At 46.6% G+C, this 21136-nt stretch overlaps 1 protein-coding gene across 1 annotated transcript in view; it reads right to left on the bottom strand.

The window, feature by feature from the left end:
- COL24A1 (collagen type XXIV alpha 1 chain) overlaps nucleotides 1–21136 on the bottom strand; it is an 897023-nt gene that overhangs the window by 99817 nt on the left and 776070 nt on the right. Inside the window, exons 46-47 of the mRNA XM_086954096.1 lie at nucleotides 13006–13059; nucleotides 2141–2248 (exon numbers count right to left, since the gene is read on the bottom strand). Of these exons, the coding sequence (XP_086810222.1) occupies nucleotides 2141–2248; nucleotides 13006–13059 (162 nt within the window). The remainder of the gene's footprint in view (nucleotides 1–2140; nucleotides 2249–13005; nucleotides 13060–21136) is intronic.

The raw sequence follows: 21136 nt of genomic DNA on the forward strand, positions 1-21136 counted from the left end.
TTCCTACTGCCAATTATTGCTCTGTCAGGCTTCTGTGCACTGCAGTCTCTGAAGCCTTGTTTTTTCCCTGTTCATTAGCTGGAGATGGCTTTGGGCACACAGATTTATGAGTCACTCGTTCCTCTGAAGTCTGTTATTTTCATGCTCATAGTAAATGCCTATTATTCACTTCAGTATAAGCCTTATCTTGTGGTGAGGGACAGAGCACCTAGCCTGGTGTTCTGGGGTAAGGGGGCTTGTCAGCCGTAAACACTAAGCATGAAGTTGGGAAGCTATCCATCCTTCCTCTGCCCACCTCTACATGTGCACACCTGTCTGAAGGAGACCTCAGGAACGGCAGGCAATACCCATGTGATTAGATTCATCTGGCCAGCCTTTAAAGCAAGGCAAGCGCATTCTGCAAGATAATGCAACTGCTGAAAAGATATGTGTAGGCCAGTGAAGGCTCCTCCACTTAGGCGGAAAAGCGTAGCCCCACAGGAAAAATAAAATGATAACACAATGTTATCATCATTTTATTTTACCAGATGTCTCTGTTTAGGGGTGGGCGAGGCTGCCCACAGAGCAGGGGGCGGAGTGCTGGGCACTTTATAAGTGTGCATGACGGTTTGGCCAGTTGTTTTGGGCTGACCAAACATTCATGCGCACTTAGCATGTTCTCCACCCAGCTGTATTGCACAGCCTTGGGGGAAAACATGCACAAGCTCCCAGTCTTGGCTAGGCGCCAAACTAGTGTGCTCAGACAAGCAAGACGCTGCTGTCACTCTGGAGACTGAAGCGTCTTGATTGGCTTGTGGGGTCTGGGAGCCCGTGTGCTTCTTGTTTCCGGTGTGAGACAGAGGAGAGGCGGCGGATGTCAGGTATGTGGATTTTTCTTTTTTTCTTTTATTTTTTTTTCAAATCCCCCCTCCTCACCCCACCACTTCAGCCTAGTAGCAGCCGCTACTTATGAAGGCACTAACCAGCAAGTTATAGGTTAAAATCCTGGCAAATGCCCCCTTTCATCATTCCAGCCTTAGGGAAATAGGTAGCACTGAGCTGGGAGTAACACCAAGATCTTTGTTTAACATCCCTGAATTCATACGAATGCCGTGTGAGGAAAGGGCAGGCAGAAGTGGCATAGACTGCCTAGAAGTAGTAGTAGTAAAATACGTTATTGCATTAATCATTTGATTACAATAAATAGAAAATAGACAGACATACAAATAGAATAAAACAGTCACATATTTACCATGCGCAGTATCATAAAAGAAAAAGATATAGATAGGTCGTGATACCAGTCTTTGCATCTATATACAGATGCAATAAAAACCATCTAGTCAAGTAATATTTTATAAACATGCTCTAAAAACTGTACCATCCTTCTGATTGCACTTTCCCTGTGAGCCTAAAACAATAATGTATAGCCTTTGTAGTGTAGTGTAATAATGGAATAATCAAGAATAAAGCTGGAACACGCAGTATATGTGTGCTCACAGCAGGCAAGGATATTTTTTCTTAAATAGTGCTATAATCTGGAGGTATCTGGTGCCAAGGGAGTAGAAATTCCAGGAGGTGTCAGCATCCTCACAGGGAAGTGTTCTGTAAATTCTTGCCTACAACAAAAGATAGGTGGTTCGGGTAATGGAGAAGAGATGTATTGCTTATGTTTGAGCTCCAGTCTCAGCTAGCCCATTTCTATATATTGTGATTGTGGCCATGTCTTGGGCTCTCTGCCCCAGTCCATAGACTGGTCGATCCGGCAACATGAAATTATACCCATTCACCCCTATCTGCCCACCCACGTCCCTCCCCTTATGTGTCATTTGTATTCCTCCCCTTAGCTCATAGAATGACACAATGCTCTGAAATTAATAAAGTGTATTTGTTATATATACATATATATAGATATATCTATCTATCTATCTATCTATCTATATATATATATATATATATACATATATATATATATATATATATATATACATATATATATATATATATATATATATATATATATATATATATATATATGTATATATATATATATATTGCGCATGAATTGTGCAGGCAATTTCTATAAACAGAAGGCACTATACACTTTGTTTTACTATCGAGATTTCATATGGTTACATTCAACCATGCAGGCAAGAACACTTACAAGGAGTCCTGGTCGTCCAGGTAAGCCAGGCTTTCCTGTGTTCCCTGGCATGCCTTCCGATCCTAGGAAACCAGCTGCTCCTGTTGGCCCAGGTGGGCCCTGCTTTCCCTGAAACACACATCACATCCAAATTACCAGAGTGCATGAGCAGGGTTTTCGCCCTAGATCAAAAAATGCTGGAAAAAATCAATCTCGCTGACATATCTTGAACAAACACATGGCACAAAACAAAATGGAAGATCCTTTGATGAGGAAGGCCTATCATTACTCAAGCCATCTACTTCTTGAACACAGCACCTGTATCACTGTTGGCAGGACAGCCTTGGCCAGTTGCCAGCCCAAAAGAGGTCCACCTCCTGCCTGTCTATGGAATGTCAGATATGTACAACAATCAATCTCAAATATTAGTATGATATCACTACACAGTTTTTCCACTCTCAACCTTTTCTTGACCCTTCAAGAGCAGTTAATCACAAGAAGCCCTGTCCCCCAAGGATATTTGCATTTAAAGCTTATTCAGAACTTTCAAAAGAACACTGAGTGAGGTTCAGGACACAGAACTTTTACAGCACAAGTGAGTCATACAGGGAATCTACATTGACAATATGCAATCTGTTATTGGCATATTTACATAGATCCTACCTTGTACAAGCCACCCATAGTATGCAAACCCCACCCCTTAGGAGTCTTTAGCAAACAGGCTGGAAACGGCTCTGCACACAGCATGTTCAGAAAAACCAATGAAGTGAGCAGCTCCGTATGGGAGCGCCAATTCCTAGCGCCTGCTCAGGAATATTGTGGTCAATGCACACATTAGCACCTTCAGCATTGTCATGGAAACCCCAGGTCTTCTTTAGCAGATGTGAAGTCCTACATAGAGAAAGTGGTGGGCACATGCATACTTCATTGAACCAAAAGAAAGAATGAAAAAGAAAGGTCTGCAGTCCCTATGGATGGTAGGTCAGAAGGGTCCTAATGATCAAGTCCAAGGGATCTGATCCTTCAGAAGCAAGACCTCTCACACACCTCAAGGGGTGTAATGCTTCATCATTGGGCAGCTCCTCGTTGGTCTGGTGCTGCAATGCCCAATGGACCCCGCGAGGGGACTCTTTGCCGGAGTTCTTTTGAGCTGCCATCTGTGAAGTGTAGGTGTAATGGTGAGGGTGTCGTGTGTGAGTTGTGTGCTGCAAAGTGTTAAAAATAACTCTAGGGATTTGTCAATAGAATGTTTAATGTGTTGAACCTTAGGTTATATAAAAAACCGGTGTGGCCTTATGTAGATATAATGGTCCATGTTAGCTCAAGGTGTAAGTAATGGTCAAAATGTTTCTTGCCAGTAAAGTCTGGGAAGATCAAGGCAATTCGTCATGATAAAAAAAGTCATACAAGCAAAGTGCATTAACTCAATGGTGGACTTTACTGAGGAATACAGAACAGTCAGTTTCTGGTGTGGATATGGGCCTGGAAGAAGTTTCACTGGGACCAATCTTTCCTTTTATTTCTGTTTTCATTTCATATATTTTTATTATTACTTTTGAGGTGAGTAGTTTTACTTACTTTTTTGACAAAAACATCCACACCTTCAGAGAGTGGTATTTTTACGTTTTTATTACTCTAAAACGTCTAATGCCTGTTGCATGCTTGCAAAAACACACAAAAAGATTGTAGGTGTGCTAGGGCCAGGCCTATTTGCTTTGCCATAGTTTGTCTTCTTAATACATCTCAAATTGTTCTTTACATACAAAATCAATTAGACTGATAGGCGAGCTTAGCCCTGTCCATTTTCACAGATGAAGGCTGGTGCACACCATAGAGTTGTTTTTCAATCCTGATGGAGAGATTGAGAAATTGAGAAGAGGTAATGATTACTAGGTCCATCTCACCAGTTTATTTTCCTGAACTTTGTACCATTACAGAGAACACTCTGAGTGAGAGATTTCAAGAAAGCACTTTAAATCTGCAACAATGCATTGTGGTGAGCGAGCACATGAAAGGCAGGATACAGAAGCCTTTACTGCCTTAGCTGCAGGATCCTTCCCTACAATCTGAGAGAATCTAGTTGCTACCACAGATTAAGTTTTGACATATCAAAAACCCATCACAAAGTCTGTATCTGATGGGACACTAGAAAATATGGCAATTGGTAGTTTCATGACTGAATATATGTTCCATCTAATACTAAATATGCATGCTCACATTATGAGCATGGCTGGAATTATGTGATTGTGTGGCATTTTTCTGAAGCTTGTGGAACTGCCTTATCTGCTACATAATCTGCAGATTTTAACTACAAAAAATGTTGTTTGTAGCTCAAGTGGTTCAAAGTTAGTAGAATTGCAGCAACACATGTTGCTACACACTGGAAGGTCCTTTGCAAAGGTTGACATCTCATCTTTCTGTTGCTTAGTGCTATGTTTCGGTAATAAACTGATGTGCAACTCATGCAGAGACAGTGTTACCAAGTGTAAAAATTACAAGATAATGAAGTAATACGAGCAAAAAACCTGCTGCATTATGCCACATAATTTGGCTTTTCTTGCCACATAATGTAGTCAGCCCTGCTGCATAATATGTCCCTCTCCCGTGCCTTATTCTGGTGGCCCTGACTATGAGTTTGGTGCATTTTGGTGCAAGGATACTAGAGGGCCAGAACCTCTTGAGTTCACATTGTCTCCACAGAATTGGGAATAACAACACCCACAGATACATAATCCTTTATCACATGTTATCCTGTATTCTTGAAGAAACCATATTTCTCTGTCTGCTCTGCACAGGTGGAAAGTGTCAGTGGGATGGCTGATGGAATATAAACTAAGCGAGAAGAAGGGCGGGGTTTCAGATAAGGCTTGTAATGGTCCAGAGGAAGCATTATCTGCGACCTCGCTTTGCTCCTGCGGGGTTGTAGTGGGCCCGGCTACGCTAGACAGGTCAGGTGTCTCTGGACATAGAACTATCATGTCCAGAGTTTACAGAACCGATAATTAAAGGCCCAGAGACACCTGAAATTGTAGGTGGGCAAGTAATCGCTCTGGGAGAAATTCCGCCACCCATAATTAGGGTCTCAGAGATTACAATTTCTACTTCCATATATTCAAAACCAATGCTTTTTGTTCTGCTGCATTTGCAGTGCAGCAATATGAGTAGTGCAGTATCACCTGTAGAAGCCCTAATGGCGAATCAGGCTTAGAAGGTGCTTGAAAGTCAGAATGTATGACATACGACTGTTTAAGGATTTCTGCTTCAGTGAGTGATCGCAAATCTTTAATAAAATGCGAATTAATTGAAAAGCAGGAGGTTTGCTTCGAACCCCGAAAAGCCCAAATTAACTGACTGATTTCCTATGGTTTGATATATTCCTGTTATGGACTTGTCATGTCTATGCTGATGCATTGCGTATGTCAGTATACACTTTTAAGGAGTACATGGAAAGGGGCGACCACTCGGTCCCCCCGAACGTATGGCGGAGTGCCTCGATCTCCCCGGGAAGCCATTTTTGGGCGGGAGGCGCGTCTCGGCTGGTATGCCCGAAGCGGCGTAGCCGGGGCGCGCCTGTTCCCGCCCTAGAGTGGGCTGGCCTAGACACTGACGCAGCCAGCCACGCCCTCGGGACGGGCAGGGGCGGGTTTACGCCCGCCCTGAAGACGGATAAAAGGAGACGCAAGGCCAGAAGACGTCCTCTTGTTCTTGTGCTCCGAAGCTGCACCTCCTCGCTACACGTGAGCTCGGGACAGAACAAAGAGCCAATTTGAGCGTTTTGATCCTTTTCTTTGTCTTCTAGATACTTCGTCGGAGAGATGCCAAAGAAAGTCGTAAAGAAAATGTCGACCGACCAGATGGTGCGGGCCCTTTTCAAAGATATGGCAGACATAAAGAAACGGTTGGCAGAGCGAGACGGGGAGGAGGGTTCGGGCCCTGCGCCGGCTGGAGGGAGACCGAAGAGGCCGAGAAAGGTTCCAGCCGGTGGAGACATCCCGGTTCCCCCTGCACCGCTCGAGGCGCCGACCCCAGTTCCAATAGAGGGGAATCCAATCCCCGTTGTCGTCACCCCGACGTCCAAGGAAGACATGCCCCCCGAGCTGGCAGAACAGCTAGCAGCTTGGTTAGGGGATAGTAGTGATGGCGCCACGACTGCCGAGGCACAGGCGCTGATAAAAGGGCTTCGTGAGAAGAGAGAGGCAGCGAGAGTAGCTGCGCCTTTGGCGGGGATAGACAAGCCGCAAGCGGCAGAAGCTGCGTCCAGTTCAGGTAAGCGGCTGTTGCCGATTGCAAGGGACGAGTCAGCACCCTCTCGTAGAGAGAGATTGGGACAACATGTGCCTTTAGCCATAAAGGAAAAGATCTGGGCAGGGGAATACGTGAATATTTTTTCCTTGCTTGTTGATCATTATGATGTGGAGCATGTGAAAAGTCAAAAGGACTTAATGCATCCGAGTGTTTGGCGCGCAAAAATGGCCGCCTTTAAGGTGAATGAGAACATTGGCAATTGGGGCAATGCATGGGGTATTTTTACATCGATTCTGGGGGAACGTAGGCCCGAGTTGCTCCCTGAGTTTCCCGTTTATCAATCACGGATTATGGGTTACTCGACAACTTATCAAGGTAACCATTGGTTTTGTTACGACAATCTGTTCAGGAAGGAAAAGGAACATAACAAGAGTTTGACTTGGGATTGTTACGATTCTTTAACATGGGATAAAATGAAGGAATCGGGAATGTTAAGAATGCCATTGGTCGGGAGCAATGTTGTTGATTACTCCCGCCAGAATGTGGGGACGCCCTTTCGACCAAGTACGAGCACCGACGACCAGTCGAGGCCCGCGGGCAATACAGGGAGAAAGGGTTTCTGTTTTAATTTCAACAAGGGGAAGTGTACTAGGCCACCGGGGTCGTGTAAATTCAAACACGAATGTAGTACGTGTGGATCATCCCATCCTGAGTCATCGTGCAGAGCCAGAACGAGTGAGAATGGGGGTAAGGGAGGCGCCAAACAGGTCTAAGCTAGGCCGAGGGGCGCCTTTACCAACCCCGATTGATACCCTGGCAATGATTCCCTGGCTCAGCGACTACCCGGATCGGACTTCTGCCGGGGTGCTGCGGAACGGTTTTACAAATGGTTTCCGCATCCCGGTAGGGGACTTTCAGGGTGTAGGGATGTGCAAAAATCAACTTTCCGTTTTACAACATACATCTGTAGTGCAAGAAAAAATCCAGAAAGAGGTTAGCCGGGGTCGGGTCGCCGGCCCGTTTAGTGTCCCCCCGGTACCAGATTTCGTTTGTTCTCCGTTAGGGGTGGTCCCCAAGAAGGACCCGGGTGAGTTTCGTTTGATCCATAATCTGTCTGCTCCCCATGGTCTTTCGGTGAACGACGCAATTGATCCGGAAGTTTGTTCGGTGCGATACGCATCGTTTGATGAGGCAGTAGCCATCTTGAATCGCCTGGGGCCCGGGACGCTGATGGCAAAATCAGACATCGAGTCAGCGTTCCGGTTGCTCCCGGTACACCCAGACGATCAGCGTCTGCTGGGATTCGGGTTCCAGGGGTCATTCTACATGGATAGGTGTATGCCAATGGGATGCTCTATATCATGTGCTTACTTTGAGCAATTCAGTACCTTTTTGCAATGGGTGTTCACTAAGAAAACGGGTTTCCGAAATGTAATGCATTACCTTGACGACTTTTTGTTCCTTGGCCCCGCCGGAAATCCCGCATGTGCACAGGCCTTAGCTGAATTCCGTGTGTTGATGGGCCATTTTGGTGTACCATTGGCACCGGGTAAAACTATGGGTCCCACGACTTGCCTCGAGTTTTTGGGGATCGAGTTGGACTCAAGGGAGGGGTGTTTCCGTTTACCAGCCAGCAAAATCTGTAAATTCAGGGCAGCCCTCCAAGTATGTTTACATGTATCCAAGGTTACACTACAGCAGTTGCAACAATTAGTGGGAAAGTTGAACTTTGCCTTGAGGGTGATCCCAATGGCTCGCCCCTTTTCCCGCTCAATTGCCCAAGCAATGGTTGGCCTAAAAGAAGGTCATCATCGCACAAGGTTATCGGCCGAGGTCCGCCAGGACATGCGGATTTGGTTAGCATTTCTGGCGGACTTCAATGGTCGAGTCGTCTGGAACAAGCCAGCCATGTCCTCCGATGAGCTTGGGCTATGGACAGATTCAGCAGGAAGCGTAGGTTTTGGCGCCATCTTCGGCACAAAATGGTCGGCACAGAAGTGGCCCCTATGGTGGCACGAGAAGGGGCTGACAAGTAACATCGCTTTCCTCGAATTATTTCCCATTCTGGTGGCCCTGAGAACCTGGCCAGATGGGTTCAGAGATCATTCTGTTGTGTTCTGGTCCGACAATATGACCGTGGTAGAATGCATCAATAGTCAGGCGGCCCGTTGTAAATTGATTTTGAGGCTGCTCAAAGAAATTGTCTTACTGTGTATGCAACTGAACGTGGTATTCAGAGCAAAACATGTCCCCGGGGTGATGAATCAGGCCGCTGATGCACTGTCTCGTTTTCACATGCAGGCTTTCTCGGGTTTCCTTCCTTCAGCGGACCCGGAGCCGGCACCCTTACCCGAAGCTCTCTGGTCTCTCGGTGCCCCGAACTTCGTCACCTCGTGGGAGAGAGTCTAGCACCCAGGACAAGGAAGGCATATGAAGGGGCGTTCCAGGCCTATTTAGCCTTTTTGGGGGCAGAGAGAGGGGGACTTTGGGGGCAGGAGGAGTTGGTAGTACTTTTCCTGATGTCCTTACGTAGGGCTGGGAAATCGGTGGCCACGGCTCAAAGGCATCGTGCCGCCATTTCCTTTGTTGCCAGGGCCCATGGCATCCTGGACCCGACAGCGTCTTTTACGGTACAGAAAGCGCTGCGTGGGTGGCAACGTCTGGAGGGTCGCAGAGTAGACGGAAGACGACCGATAGGTCTAGACAGGTTGTCCCAGTTGCTGACCACACTCCCTAACACATGCTCGTCCCCGTTCGAGACCTGTTTGTTCCGGACTGCATTTATGCTGGCATTTCACGGGGCTATGAGAGTTAGTGAGCTAGTTGCAAGGAACAAACGGGATGTGACGGGGGGCTTGTGCAGGGAGCAGGTTCAGATCAGGGGTGATGCGATGATTGTCTCCTTTCTCAGGTCCAAGACTGACCAAGATGGGAGGGGGGACTGCACGATCATTCGCAGGATCCCCGAGTCATCCATGTGTCCGGTTCAGTGCTTAGAAGATTACCTAGCACGAAGGGTGGCATCATGGGGGGGGACATTGTTGAGGCATGTAGACGCCACCCCGCTGACGAGGTTTCAGTTTCAGCGGGTGCTTGCAATGGCCATTGCCGCAGCGGGCTTGGACCCGGGTGAATTTGGGACCCATTCCTTTCGTATAGGGGCTGCCACAGAAGCTACAGCCAGGGGTCTTAATGTAGAACAAGTGAAACGGGTGGGGCGTTGGTCCTCCAATTGTTATAAGAGGTATGTGCGATTGCACATGTTGTGAAGCTGTAATCATGTACTCACGCTTCTTGTCTTTTGTTTGTTTTCAGTTGCGCAAGCCTACGCGGCAGGGCGGACTGTGCAGTTGACCCAACACCAGGCCAGCGGTCACACATCACCGGCTGAGAGAAAGGAGGTGTGGGTTGTAGGCCACTCATACGTGAGACGGGCCGCAGACGTATTCAAAGCAGGTGATATGGTTCACGTACCTGGGGAATACGGGTACAGAGTGTCCTTCTACGGAAGGGGCGGTCTCTGTATTGACCAGTTTCAGGCATTTTTTGAGGGTTTGTTAGAGCGGATGAGGTCACCGCCGTCCATAGTCATAGTACATTTGGGGGGCAATGATCTAGTCACCACCGGTAGACGACTTCTCCTGGAGGCTATGCTTTCCACGGTAAGTTGGTTAGCAAGGAGAGTTCCGGGGTGTACAATTGCGTGGTCTCATATGATCCCACGAAAAGTGTGGTGGGGGGCTATCTCGATCCCTGCTTTGAATCATTCCGTTAAAAAATTGAATAACAAAGTGAGTCGGTTGTTCCGTTCCAAGACATTGCATTCGATCTCGCATAGTTGTATTAATGATGACAGTATGTATTTGGGGGATGGTGTGCATTTGTCGAGGGTGGGCAACGAGTTACTCATAGGTGACTTCCTAGCTTGGTTAAAATCCTTAAAACATGACCTTTAGGTAGGAGTTTGGTGGGGGGTCCGGATAGCCGGTCAACTATCCGGACCTGTGGCGGTAAGGTCATGATCGGTGAGCACTAATTGGTAGATCCCTATGAGTGGGCGTCACCCAACACGGATGGGAGCGCTCGGGGGAGGTGGCCATTGGCCCCTCAATGGGGAGGCGGTCCCGTCTAAGGGCGGGTCGCCGGAAGTTAAGGAAAGGCGGTCAAGGCCCCTTCCTGTGTAGGAGGGGTTACAGCCCCCTCCTGAGGAATTTCCCGGGGCCAGGGTCATCTGCGACGGCAGATGCGGTAAGTTGTGTGGGGTGGGGGGAGGTCCACGATACCTTCTAGATACCACACACAAGTATTCGAACGACCTTTAAATGGCGTCGAGTCTTAAGTGCCCCCGACAAGTCAAGGGAAATTGTTAGTAGTTGCACTTGAGGTAAGCCTCTGTGCTGTCGCCCTTCCCAAGTGGGAGGGGTAAGTCTGGTTAGGGATCTTGACACCGGTTATGACCTTGCCGTTGGCCCTTAAACGTTAGGATGTACAATTTCAGTGTTTATAGAGAATGTTTCTGTAGGATGCTAGTTCGGCTAGGAGAACCTCTGTATTAGAGAATATGTTAAGATTAGCCAAACATCGCAAATGTGATAATGAAATTGTACATAATATGAAACGTTTAATGTTTAATTTTTTGTTTTAATAAATACGGCCGCGGGAGGGTCACTCCCTCCCACATCCAAAAACTTTGAAGAACTGTTTCCGGTTTCCCTTCTTTTGGGGATCGTGTTGAGAGGGGGTGGCGGGTATCTCAGCCATATGGAAAGGGGCGACCACTCGGTCCCCCCGAACGTATGGCGGAGTGCCTCGATCTCCCCGGGAAGCCATTTTTGGGCGGGAGGCGCGTCTCGGCTGGTATGCCCGAAGCGGCGTAGCCGGGGCGCGCCTGTTCCCGCCCTAGAGTGGGCTGGCCTAGACACTGACGCAGCCAGCCACGCCCTCGGGACGGGCAGGGGCGGGTTTACGCCCGCCCTGAAGACGGATAAAAGGAGACGCAAGGCCAGAAGACGTCCTCTTGTTCTTGTGCTCCGAAGCTGCACCTCCTCGCTACACGTGAGCTCGGGACAGAACAAAGAGCCAATTTGACCCACCCACCAGCCCCTGAGGACAGCAAGTTGTTGTGCAATAAAGTGGATTTTCTAAGTATGTTCTTCCTTTTTCGTTTACAGGTTGGGAAAGTATCAGTTTTGTGTTTTTCATAATAAAGTATGGTGAATATCGTTTAGGTTGTTATGATTAAAAGGACTTGATGTAGTGTCGCTTTTTGAGCATGCTCTTTCGGTCGTAGCGACAAATGTTTTCGTAAGTTCGAATTGTCGTATTTATTTTTTGGTAGGCGGTAAGGTCATGATCGGTGAGCACTAATTGGTAGATCCCTATGAGTGGGCGTCACCCAACACGGATGGGAGCGCTCGGGGGAGGTGGCCATTGGCCCCTCAATGGGGAGGCGGTCCCGTCTAAGGGCGGGTCGCCGGAAGTTAAGGAAAGGCGGTCAAGGCCCCTTCCTGTGTAGGAGGGGTTACAGCCCCCTCCTGAGGAATTTCCCGGGGCCAGGGTCATCTGCGACGGCAGATGCGGTAAGTTGTGTGGGGTGGGGGGAGGTCCACGATACCTTCTAGATACCACACACAAGTATTCGAACGACCTTTAAATGGCGTCGAGTCTTAAGTGCCCCCGACAAGTCAAGGGAAATTGTTAGTAGTTGCACTTGAGGTAAGCCTCTGTGCTGTCGCCCTTCCCAAGTGGGAGGGGTAAGTCTGGTTAGGGATCTTGACACCGGTTATGACCTTGCCGTTGGCCCTTAAACGTTAGGATGTACAATTTCAGTGTTTATAGAGAATGTTTCTGTAGGATGCTAGTTCGGCTAGGAGAACCTCTGTATTAGAGAATATGTTAAGATTAGCCAAACATCGCAAATGTGATAATGAAATTGTACATAATATGAAACGTTTAATGTTTAATTTTTTGTTTTAATAAATACGGCCGCGGGAGGGTCACTCCCTCCCACATCCAAAAACTTTGAAGAACTGTTTCCGGTTTCCCTTCTTTTGGGGATCGTGTTGAGAGGGGGTGGCGGGTATCTCAGCCATATAGTGTTCCTGTCATGTGCAACAGGCTACATATATGTATTGTATTGTATTGCAATTGCATTTATATAGGGCTTACTACCCCTGATAAAGCCTCGTAGCGCTTTTTCGGCGAGTAGCACGTTACCCCAGAACCCATCAAGGATTAGTGTTGAATTAGTATAGAGAAATATGAAAGTAATTTGAGTAGTGGATAGAATAGACAGTTATTTGGATTCAGAAGGATAGCAGAGGGATAGAAGAGGGAAAAAGGTTTGCATTTATATAGCACTTGTTACTCCTGATGGGTTGTTGGAGTTCTTTTTTCGTCCAGTAGCACGCTACTCCGGAACCCATAAAGGATTAGTGTTGCATTAGTATAGTGAAATATGAAAGTCCAACCAAACCTCCGTGACAGGATACAGAGAAATAGTACAGTCACATGCAGTTACTTCAGCATTATTTTAACTAAGTTGTGAAGAAAGTGACAGTGTGCAGCTAAAAATGCATATTTTCTGTGCCACATCCGTTCACTAGTGCACAAGTGAGAGGTGATAAATGTTAGGTACTTACAGGAGTCCCAGGTTTTCCAGCTGGCCCATTTGCTCCTTTCTTTCCTTTCATTCCCTGAAAAATCAAATACAGCAGTGAAGTAGACTATAACATTAAATCAGCTCTGTTTTTGTGTGGCTTACTTTTGCAACACAGTGTCCTGTTCATGCGTTCAGAGCACAGGGAAAAGGCCTACTTGACAAGCACTGACTCTAAAAAAACCAACTGCAACAAGTTCAATCCCAGCCTGGTAAAAAGTGCCTTTCAGAAAGAATTCAGACCCAAGAGGAGAAGAATGGCAAACTGCAAAAACTGGTTTTGTTTGAAACTATGTACTCTGCTTCAGATGCAGTTCATTGGTGTATCCATAAAAGAAGTGTCAAAAGTTTCAATCTTGAAACAAGAGCCAGTATACTTTGGGTACCATGAGAGGAGCAAACTGACATTCAAACAGGTTCAATAGGAAGACACCGTTTGGAAAAAAGGATGATGGGGTGGGGGCTGTGCTTGACGGTGCAGTGGTCTGCATGACTTAGTGTTATGAATTATTTTATATACACAGAGTGGACTTCGGTTCTACCCAGTGGAGTATTGTTTTTCCGCCTTGTGCTACTGGTTGTTTGATGTATAATGCAACCTCCTCCGAGGAGCTTGCAATCCAGTACACCAATGGCTATTTTGCATTTCAAAAGTACACTGAATCATCACATACCACATTTTTTTTATCTTGCGCAAGAATCGTATACATGACACAATCCTTTTTAGGTCTCGCCTGAGCCAGCGTGCATGCGAGGCTTTTAGTAAGGGCTTTAACTCCAAACATGTGTGCTTTTTTTAATCTAACGCTACTGGCCTTTGCCTGTGTCTTTCTAAGAAAGACAGTACGCAATTGGTCCAAGGCGGGCGCATATCCCGCCTTCTCTTTCCCCTGGGCTAGGGTGCTCGGGAGCAAGCAGCAGCACCATCTGTTTCCAATTATCGCGCCCGCGCCCGCGTCTCGCTGCTGCGTTAATTGGAAACATATGGTGGTCACTTAGGCTGTGGCTTCACACGTGCTTTTCCGAGGTGATCTCTGTTCCTAGCTGGTTTCACCTAGTACAGCTCCATATGATGTTATAGACGGTCAGTGACAGTGACCTCTGCAGTGACTCGTGACACGTTCTCCAATGTTTGCTGCCATTCACATTCGTGTCTCCCTCCGGTAACTGCTGAATGTGTTTGTTTTTATTCCTACCAGCAAGTTTCAAAACTGTCAGGAGCTCTGCGGTAGGCGGTGTCGACACTTAGGCAGCGAGTATATACACAGCTGCAGTTAACGCAGCCGGAAAGCGATCCCTGAGCCCATATCGTTGATTTAGCCAGTGCAGTGTATTTTAGTTTCACCTTCTTTTAATTGACACTTTGTATTCCCCACCGAGTGCCTGGTATGTGGAAAAAACCTAGCCCCAGACACACGTGTTTACACTCCCTTATTCCCATTTTTGGTGCAGGCAAACCTGCTGTGCAACAGCAAGAGTTTCGTTCTGCGTGATCTAATAGACAGGGACCAGTCACCGGATGCGTGTATCCCGAAAGTCTGTGCACCCGCGATTGCGCCACACGTACAGCGTCCACTCCTCGCTTAACCCAGCGGAAATCAGTAATTGCCCATAGAAGTGTTTCAACAAAATAATAGGTCTGTTTATTGAATATAGACATCCACAGATCACACACACTCCCTGACTCTGCCTCATATTACAAGGCCATGACTTTTAGTAACCTTGGCCAAAAATGACTGCGCTTCACAACGTGGACTGATTTGTGTCTGTGCGACTGCTCTGGTGCCCTCTCTTTACTATCTACGTTTTTGTGTGTTCCGGCCACAGTCATTTTATTTTCTAGGGATGGGGTAGACCAACAAATTAAGTGGGAGGGATGAGCCATAGTTTGGCTTTGGCCCCAAGAGCCCGTACACAAGCCGAGCCCTGGAAATAGTTGACATGGAAATTATGCAACACACATTTCTCTAACACACGGAAGAGTTTCACGTTAGTACATCGATTATTTGAAAAGTATTTATTAAAAGTGGGAGTTTTTAAACATAAACTGAGTAACATTCCTACCTTCGTCCTGATGACAATACTGTTAGTCAACTAAGAGGCAAGTCAGTTGTCAATTATACAACATATGGGGGTCTAGATTATTTTTTTTAGCTGGAGCAACTTTATAGGCGTTTCATTGTTTGCATTGTGTTAATGTATGTCATTTTCATGTCTTGTGTCAGATGTCTCGATTGGCACTATTGCAATTTTTTTACCTCAAAGCAGAGAAACAGCCTACAGGGTCCAAGTGGCCCTTATCTTTCTGCGATTAGTGCTGATTTACCTGTCAGTAACCTGGGACACCAATTTTTGTGAAAAGCTGCACAACATTTTCAGCACCATCACATTCCGATATAGTAATTAGCTAAAGAGAGTTGCATTTATTTTCAGTTGAGACCTGTTTTCTTTTCAGTCACCGTCTTCGGCCTTCTAAAACAGGACTCGGTGTATAGAATTGTGTGTAGGTTTATGAGCAGAAAGCATTTACTTTATTTTATTTGGTATAGATAGCAGACTAATTATAATAATTTTAATTTGTTAATGTGCTGCGCATATGTAAATATATACGTATACATATGTGGAAATGTAATAGCTTGCAATATGATTTCTTCTTTTTGTTTTCTGTGAAGCACTATCTTTTTACATTTAAATACAAAATCACTCAAATTAGGCAATGTTGTCAAAAGGGATGGCATGGTCGTAAGCCTGTTTCTGAAACCTACATTACGGGTTGGTTATGAAACGCCAGCGCACACCCTTGTATTGGAGTTTAAAGGTCTTTGAGGAAATAACTGTGTGTCGTTTCTACTGTAGCATCACCAACGTAGAGAATGACACTACCAGCTTAAAAGGGAGAGAGACACTTATTCCGCTTTTACTTCTTCAAACTGAGAATATCTACATTTTTCTCCCCGTTTTTGACGCACTTGTTCATATTTGCACAGATCGGTTTGCTCAAACACCTTCAGTGTCTGTCATAAATGTGTGCTTTATGGCGCGAGAGCTGTTGGCTCTGTGGAACGATCAGCACAGCGGGGGAATTCTCCCCGCACCTGAGCATTCCACGAGCCATGACGAGCTGAGCTCGTCATGAGCATCTGAGCGCCGTGGCTGATGACGAGCTCAGCTCGTCATGAGTATGCAAGAGGCTAATGGTATCTCATCAACGCTTAGTGCTTAAACATTATTTTAATGGCACTGCTGTGAGGTGTTTTCTTTGAATATTGCCAGAGCTGTAGTTGGTTATTAAGGGCTTCACAGTAGCGGATACGAGTCTTTTCACCATTTTCATTTCACTTCAAGCATGTGACCTCTAATTTAAAATCACTGATGGCTTTGGGATTGTCGCACCTGCGCTTTTAATGGCAGCACGTTTTCGAAGAAAAGTTTTGATGGAATGAGTTTAAAGATCCGTTGGTGTGTGTTGCTACCTTTTGCAAGGTCGTGTTTCTGATGCTGGTACCTACTGGTAAACCTAATAGTGGAAGCAAGGGACTGATTATTAGGCACTGATGAAGCCAATAGGTCTGGGTTTAATATACAAACACATGTAGCATAAACACAATGAAATCAGACCAGAATTAAAAAGCAGACTTTTGGAGGTTTCCACAGTTGTAAAGTCGTATCTTATGCAGTTCAATGCAAGCACTGGAGAGGAGGTGGAAGGATACATCACCCCAAAAGCCAGCGGCATTAGGTGAGTAATGATTTGCTTCGTTGGGCTCAGCCATGAGGTGATTGCCAAAGTCTGAAGTCAATGACTGAACGAGGCTGCTTGAACAAAGCCAATGGTTGCAGAAGGTGGACCCAAAGCAGTAAGTTGTAAGCAGCAGGTCTGTTTGAAAGCTTTGCTGTTCAAACTCGAACAAGAAATCAGGTCTGAAACTTCACTTTATCCAGCTAGGCAGCCATACCTCAAGCTGGTCGCAGTATGAGAAGTAATTAATTTTTTTCCCAGGAGGGCTGGTATGCTTTTATTAGATTGCTAGAACACTATTTTACAAGGCTGCTATAAATTGAAGGTTGCAGGTCCCTCACATCCCAGCAATTAACCCCTTCCCCGCGGGGCTAATTCCCCTCCTGTGCGGGAGGGAGGGGGGCCGCGCGCGGCGCCTCATTGCTCGTGACGAGCTGAGCTCGTCACGCTGCACAGCAGAGCTGTGCTCATGACGAGCTGAGCTCATCATGACTCCGCCCACTCAATGGAACGCTGGAACGACCTGCGCAGGAGGGGAATTATCCCCGCGTGGGCATTCCGCAGTGGTTATGACGAGCTCAGCTCGTCATGAGCACAGCTCCTCTGTGCCTCATGACAAGCTGAGCTCGTCATGAGCGCCCAACAGTTTAATACTGCACCTTGGAACGGACAGTACCAACACTTCTTAGCAGCGATGATGTCCTTGTACTAGAACAGTATTGGCATGTCCCAGCGGTGCTGGTAGAGGTGCAATGGAAAGTAAGCTACACTTCTCACGAGGTCCCAAAGGGGAGACCTATTGGCTATGCCAATGCTTGTTTCTTTTGTTTCCTTGCTGCAGCAGACAATTCAAGTACAGCATATGTAGGGGCAATGCAAGCTTTCTTTAAAAAGACACACTTACAGCACAAGTTTACTACAGAAATAGCAGTTACACCTCTCTCAACTAGTCACAGGCGAAATCATTGTTGGAAGCATCTAACATACTGGTACAAAACTGTAAAGTTTAAGGGAACCAACGCAGTCAATAACCAGACATATGTTCCGCTGTCTGTGTTGGCAGGGATCATATTTTTTTAACATACTAGGATGCTTATAGGGGACCTTAGAGTATATGAGGGTCTCTGATATGGACGAGTCCACACAAATCTGCCATTTCTTATGCATATGAAGTATTTCCTTTAGGGAGTGCTGCTCCTGCATGCTGCGTCATCCGCAGAGAGCCACAGGTGGTGTTGTAGTCAGGCCATTGTAGGCAACTTCCCACCAATGACACCTCAATAGGCGCAAGGCAGGGCCGAACTGGGAACCCAAACTAGCCCTGGCAATTTTCGCCAGACCACCCCCCACCACTGAGGGTAGGGGGCCAAGCGTAAAGCACTGCAGCTTAACAAAACCGGCTCCCAGCACTGTTGCTTCTGTTACTAGGGGCTGATATTGAGCATCACAGCAAAACCGGTCACCACCCCTCCAAAACCGTCCCCATCCTTCCAGCCTCCCGGTCAAACGCCCGATGCCCGCTATGGTCAGTCCAGCCTTGGTGCAAGGATTTTACCAAATTGCAACAAATGAAGAACTTAACTGCATCGCTGCGGCGGTTATTTTTCCGCTACACGGCTTTTTTCTAAAAGCCGCGTTAGATGACGAGCTCGTCATCCGCACACGCCCCCCGTGGCTGATGACGAGCTGAGCTCGTCATCAGCATCGAAGGGGTTAAGGGCTTAAGACAGGAATACCGCAGACAAAAGCGGAAATGGAGAGCTGACCATAGCCCCACTGAAAAAGGGAAGCACACAGCTCTCCACCTTCTTTATAAATTAGCCAAAGCAGCTAAATACTCATTTTCACAGGACAAATCGGAGCAACTAACAACTCTTCCAAACCACTTTTTAATGTTGTGAGAGAGTTATCCACTCCCTCTTGAGGGCTCCCTGAAGCCATTACAAGACTTTTGCAACAGAGTTGCACTCTATTTCCGGGACAAAAACCTGGATATCTTTAATTTCTCCGTTGAAACTGAGCCACTCTCTGAAACTGATACTCGTTGTTCTCAGCCTCATCAGCACATACACTTCCAGTCTATTTCCGTGCAGTAAACCAAGGATCTGCTACTGAGCTTAAAATCTGGATCTCCATTGGATCCCTGTCCTAAGACTCTTCACTTTGTCCCTGACTTGATCGGCAACTATTTGCAGAACATGTACAATCTGAAGCTTCAATTGGGAATCTTCCACAGTTCTTGGAAAAAAGCAATTGTGACTGCTCTTTTTAAAAAAGCTGATGCATATCCCAACAATTTGAAAAGCGTCTGTCCCACATCCCTGTTACCAGCTTCTGCTAAGATTTAAAAAAAAATTCTGAATCAGGAAATAGTCAAATTTATTGAGACTCATGCAGTCCTTTATCCCTCGTAAAATGGGTTCAGGAGTAGCCACAACACAGAATCAGCTTTTATTGTGGCCAATATCTGGCATCAGGTGGACCGGGGGGGGGCTTCCATTCTGGTGATGCTTGACCTATCTGCAGCATTTGACACCGTCTCACCGTTATGGATGGCCCTAAGTCTCCATCACGTCAGTGTACATGGTACCACCCTGAATCTTCTTTGCTCTTTCTTAACGAACAGAACACAAACTGTCAGTTGCAGGGGGCTTCAGGGCGGAAGCTTTTAACCTCCCCTCTGGAGTGCCCCAGGACTCATCCATTAGCTCGATCCTTTTTACTGTTTATCTGGCTCCCCTGGAAGAAGTACTCTCATACGCAGACAATATACAAATCATCATGTGCATTTCCAAAGATCCTACATCAGTGGCAGAAAAGTTCAGTCAATGTATGCCTAGTATCAGTAGGAGGATAAAGGACAACGCATCAAAAATGAACGCAGATAAAACTGAGGTTCTAGAGTTTGGCACTTAGGAATCCATCCGACCCAACATCTGGTGACCGAAGGACTGCGGACCCCTTCCCACTCTTGTCAAGTCAGCCAAAAATCTGGGCGTCATCTTTGAGAACACCTTTGAGTTTTGACACTAACCTCAGCTGTACCAACAGTTCCTGCTTCCTCATTATTAGGATCGTGAGGAAGGTTTCTCCCCACATTCACCCAGAACTTCGTCAATTTGTTATCATCGCACTATCACCTCTCGTTTGGATTACTGCAGTTCTTTGCATCTCAAAGTTAAGAATTCTTGCCTTCATTAGCTCCCAATTTCCCAGAACACGGCGGTCCATTTGGTCCTTAACACCCCCAGACACATGTTGGTTAGACATGGGATTCGTTCTCTCCACTGGCTCACCATCAAAAAAAGGATTACTTTTAAAGCTCTCTGCATGAAGTTCTTAGCCCTGAATGAGAAAGGGCCCAATAAACACAACTCATTTTTTTCTGGTACATTCCTAGAAGGCCTCTCAGACCCTGCTTCCACAAAAAGGCAATGATTCCCAGATTTCGGGAGTCCAGGTGGGGCGTTCACTCCATCTCAGTGGCCACTGGCAAACTTTGGAACATCCTTCCTGTCCACATCACTGGTATAGACTCCATTTCTGTTTTTAAAAAATATTTAAAGACGAGGATGTTTTCTGCTTAATCCCCTTAGTCATCCTCGTAACTGCTATAAACTGCTACACACAGCCTCCAAAAGCACTTTGACACCTTCGGGTTCAGTGTGCTCTACAAATTCTGTTAACATTACTTAACATAACACAAACCTGTCACTATCAATGATGCAGCATCAGTGCAGTGGCACGGGGGCCTAGCCACCTTAGCAGCCCATTAAGCTGTGATTAATTCTGGATTTTACCATCCAAACAGCAGCCAGAGGGCCATGTTCTTGCTTACTCTAGGGCCTATTGTGCTTGTTGTAGGCTATTGCTGGTGGCCCCAGTACCGTGGACTCCCAAATAGAAACTGAGGCCCTCTTTTAGCACTTGACTCTCAAATTACAGAGGCAAAGCATTCCAAGTCTTACTAAGAGAGGTGTTGTGGGCGAGAGACTCAGGCCTCTGTAATGCAATAAATAAACTCAATAAATTAATGTCCAGTCTGTGCCTTTTCATTTAAAAAGGAACAGTGCTTCAACACACAACTAAATACTATGAACCAAATACAAATAGGGACCTTATTGCTGTTTGTTTCTGCTGACCCTGCATCTCAGAGGACATTTGCCGGTTTTCCATTCCACGCCTCGCGGTACCCGCTGCGCGGGTCCCGCTTCGCTGCGAGGCACTTTCCAACACCTGGGAGCAGCTGACTGGGGCGTATCTGGGGCTGAGGGCTGCGAGCACAAGGGATAGGACTCCATCTCCCAGGAGTCTCTGGTCATCCCCCGCCCGCTCCACCTGGGCCGCTCTCCCTCATCGCCCCGCCCCCAACAGA

Source organism: Lissotriton vulgaris, chromosome 1_1 (assembly GCF_964263255.1).
Source record: "Lissotriton vulgaris chromosome 1_1, aLisVul1.2, whole genome shotgun sequence".
NCBI lineage: Eukaryota > Metazoa > Chordata > Amphibia > Caudata > Salamandridae > Lissotriton > Lissotriton vulgaris.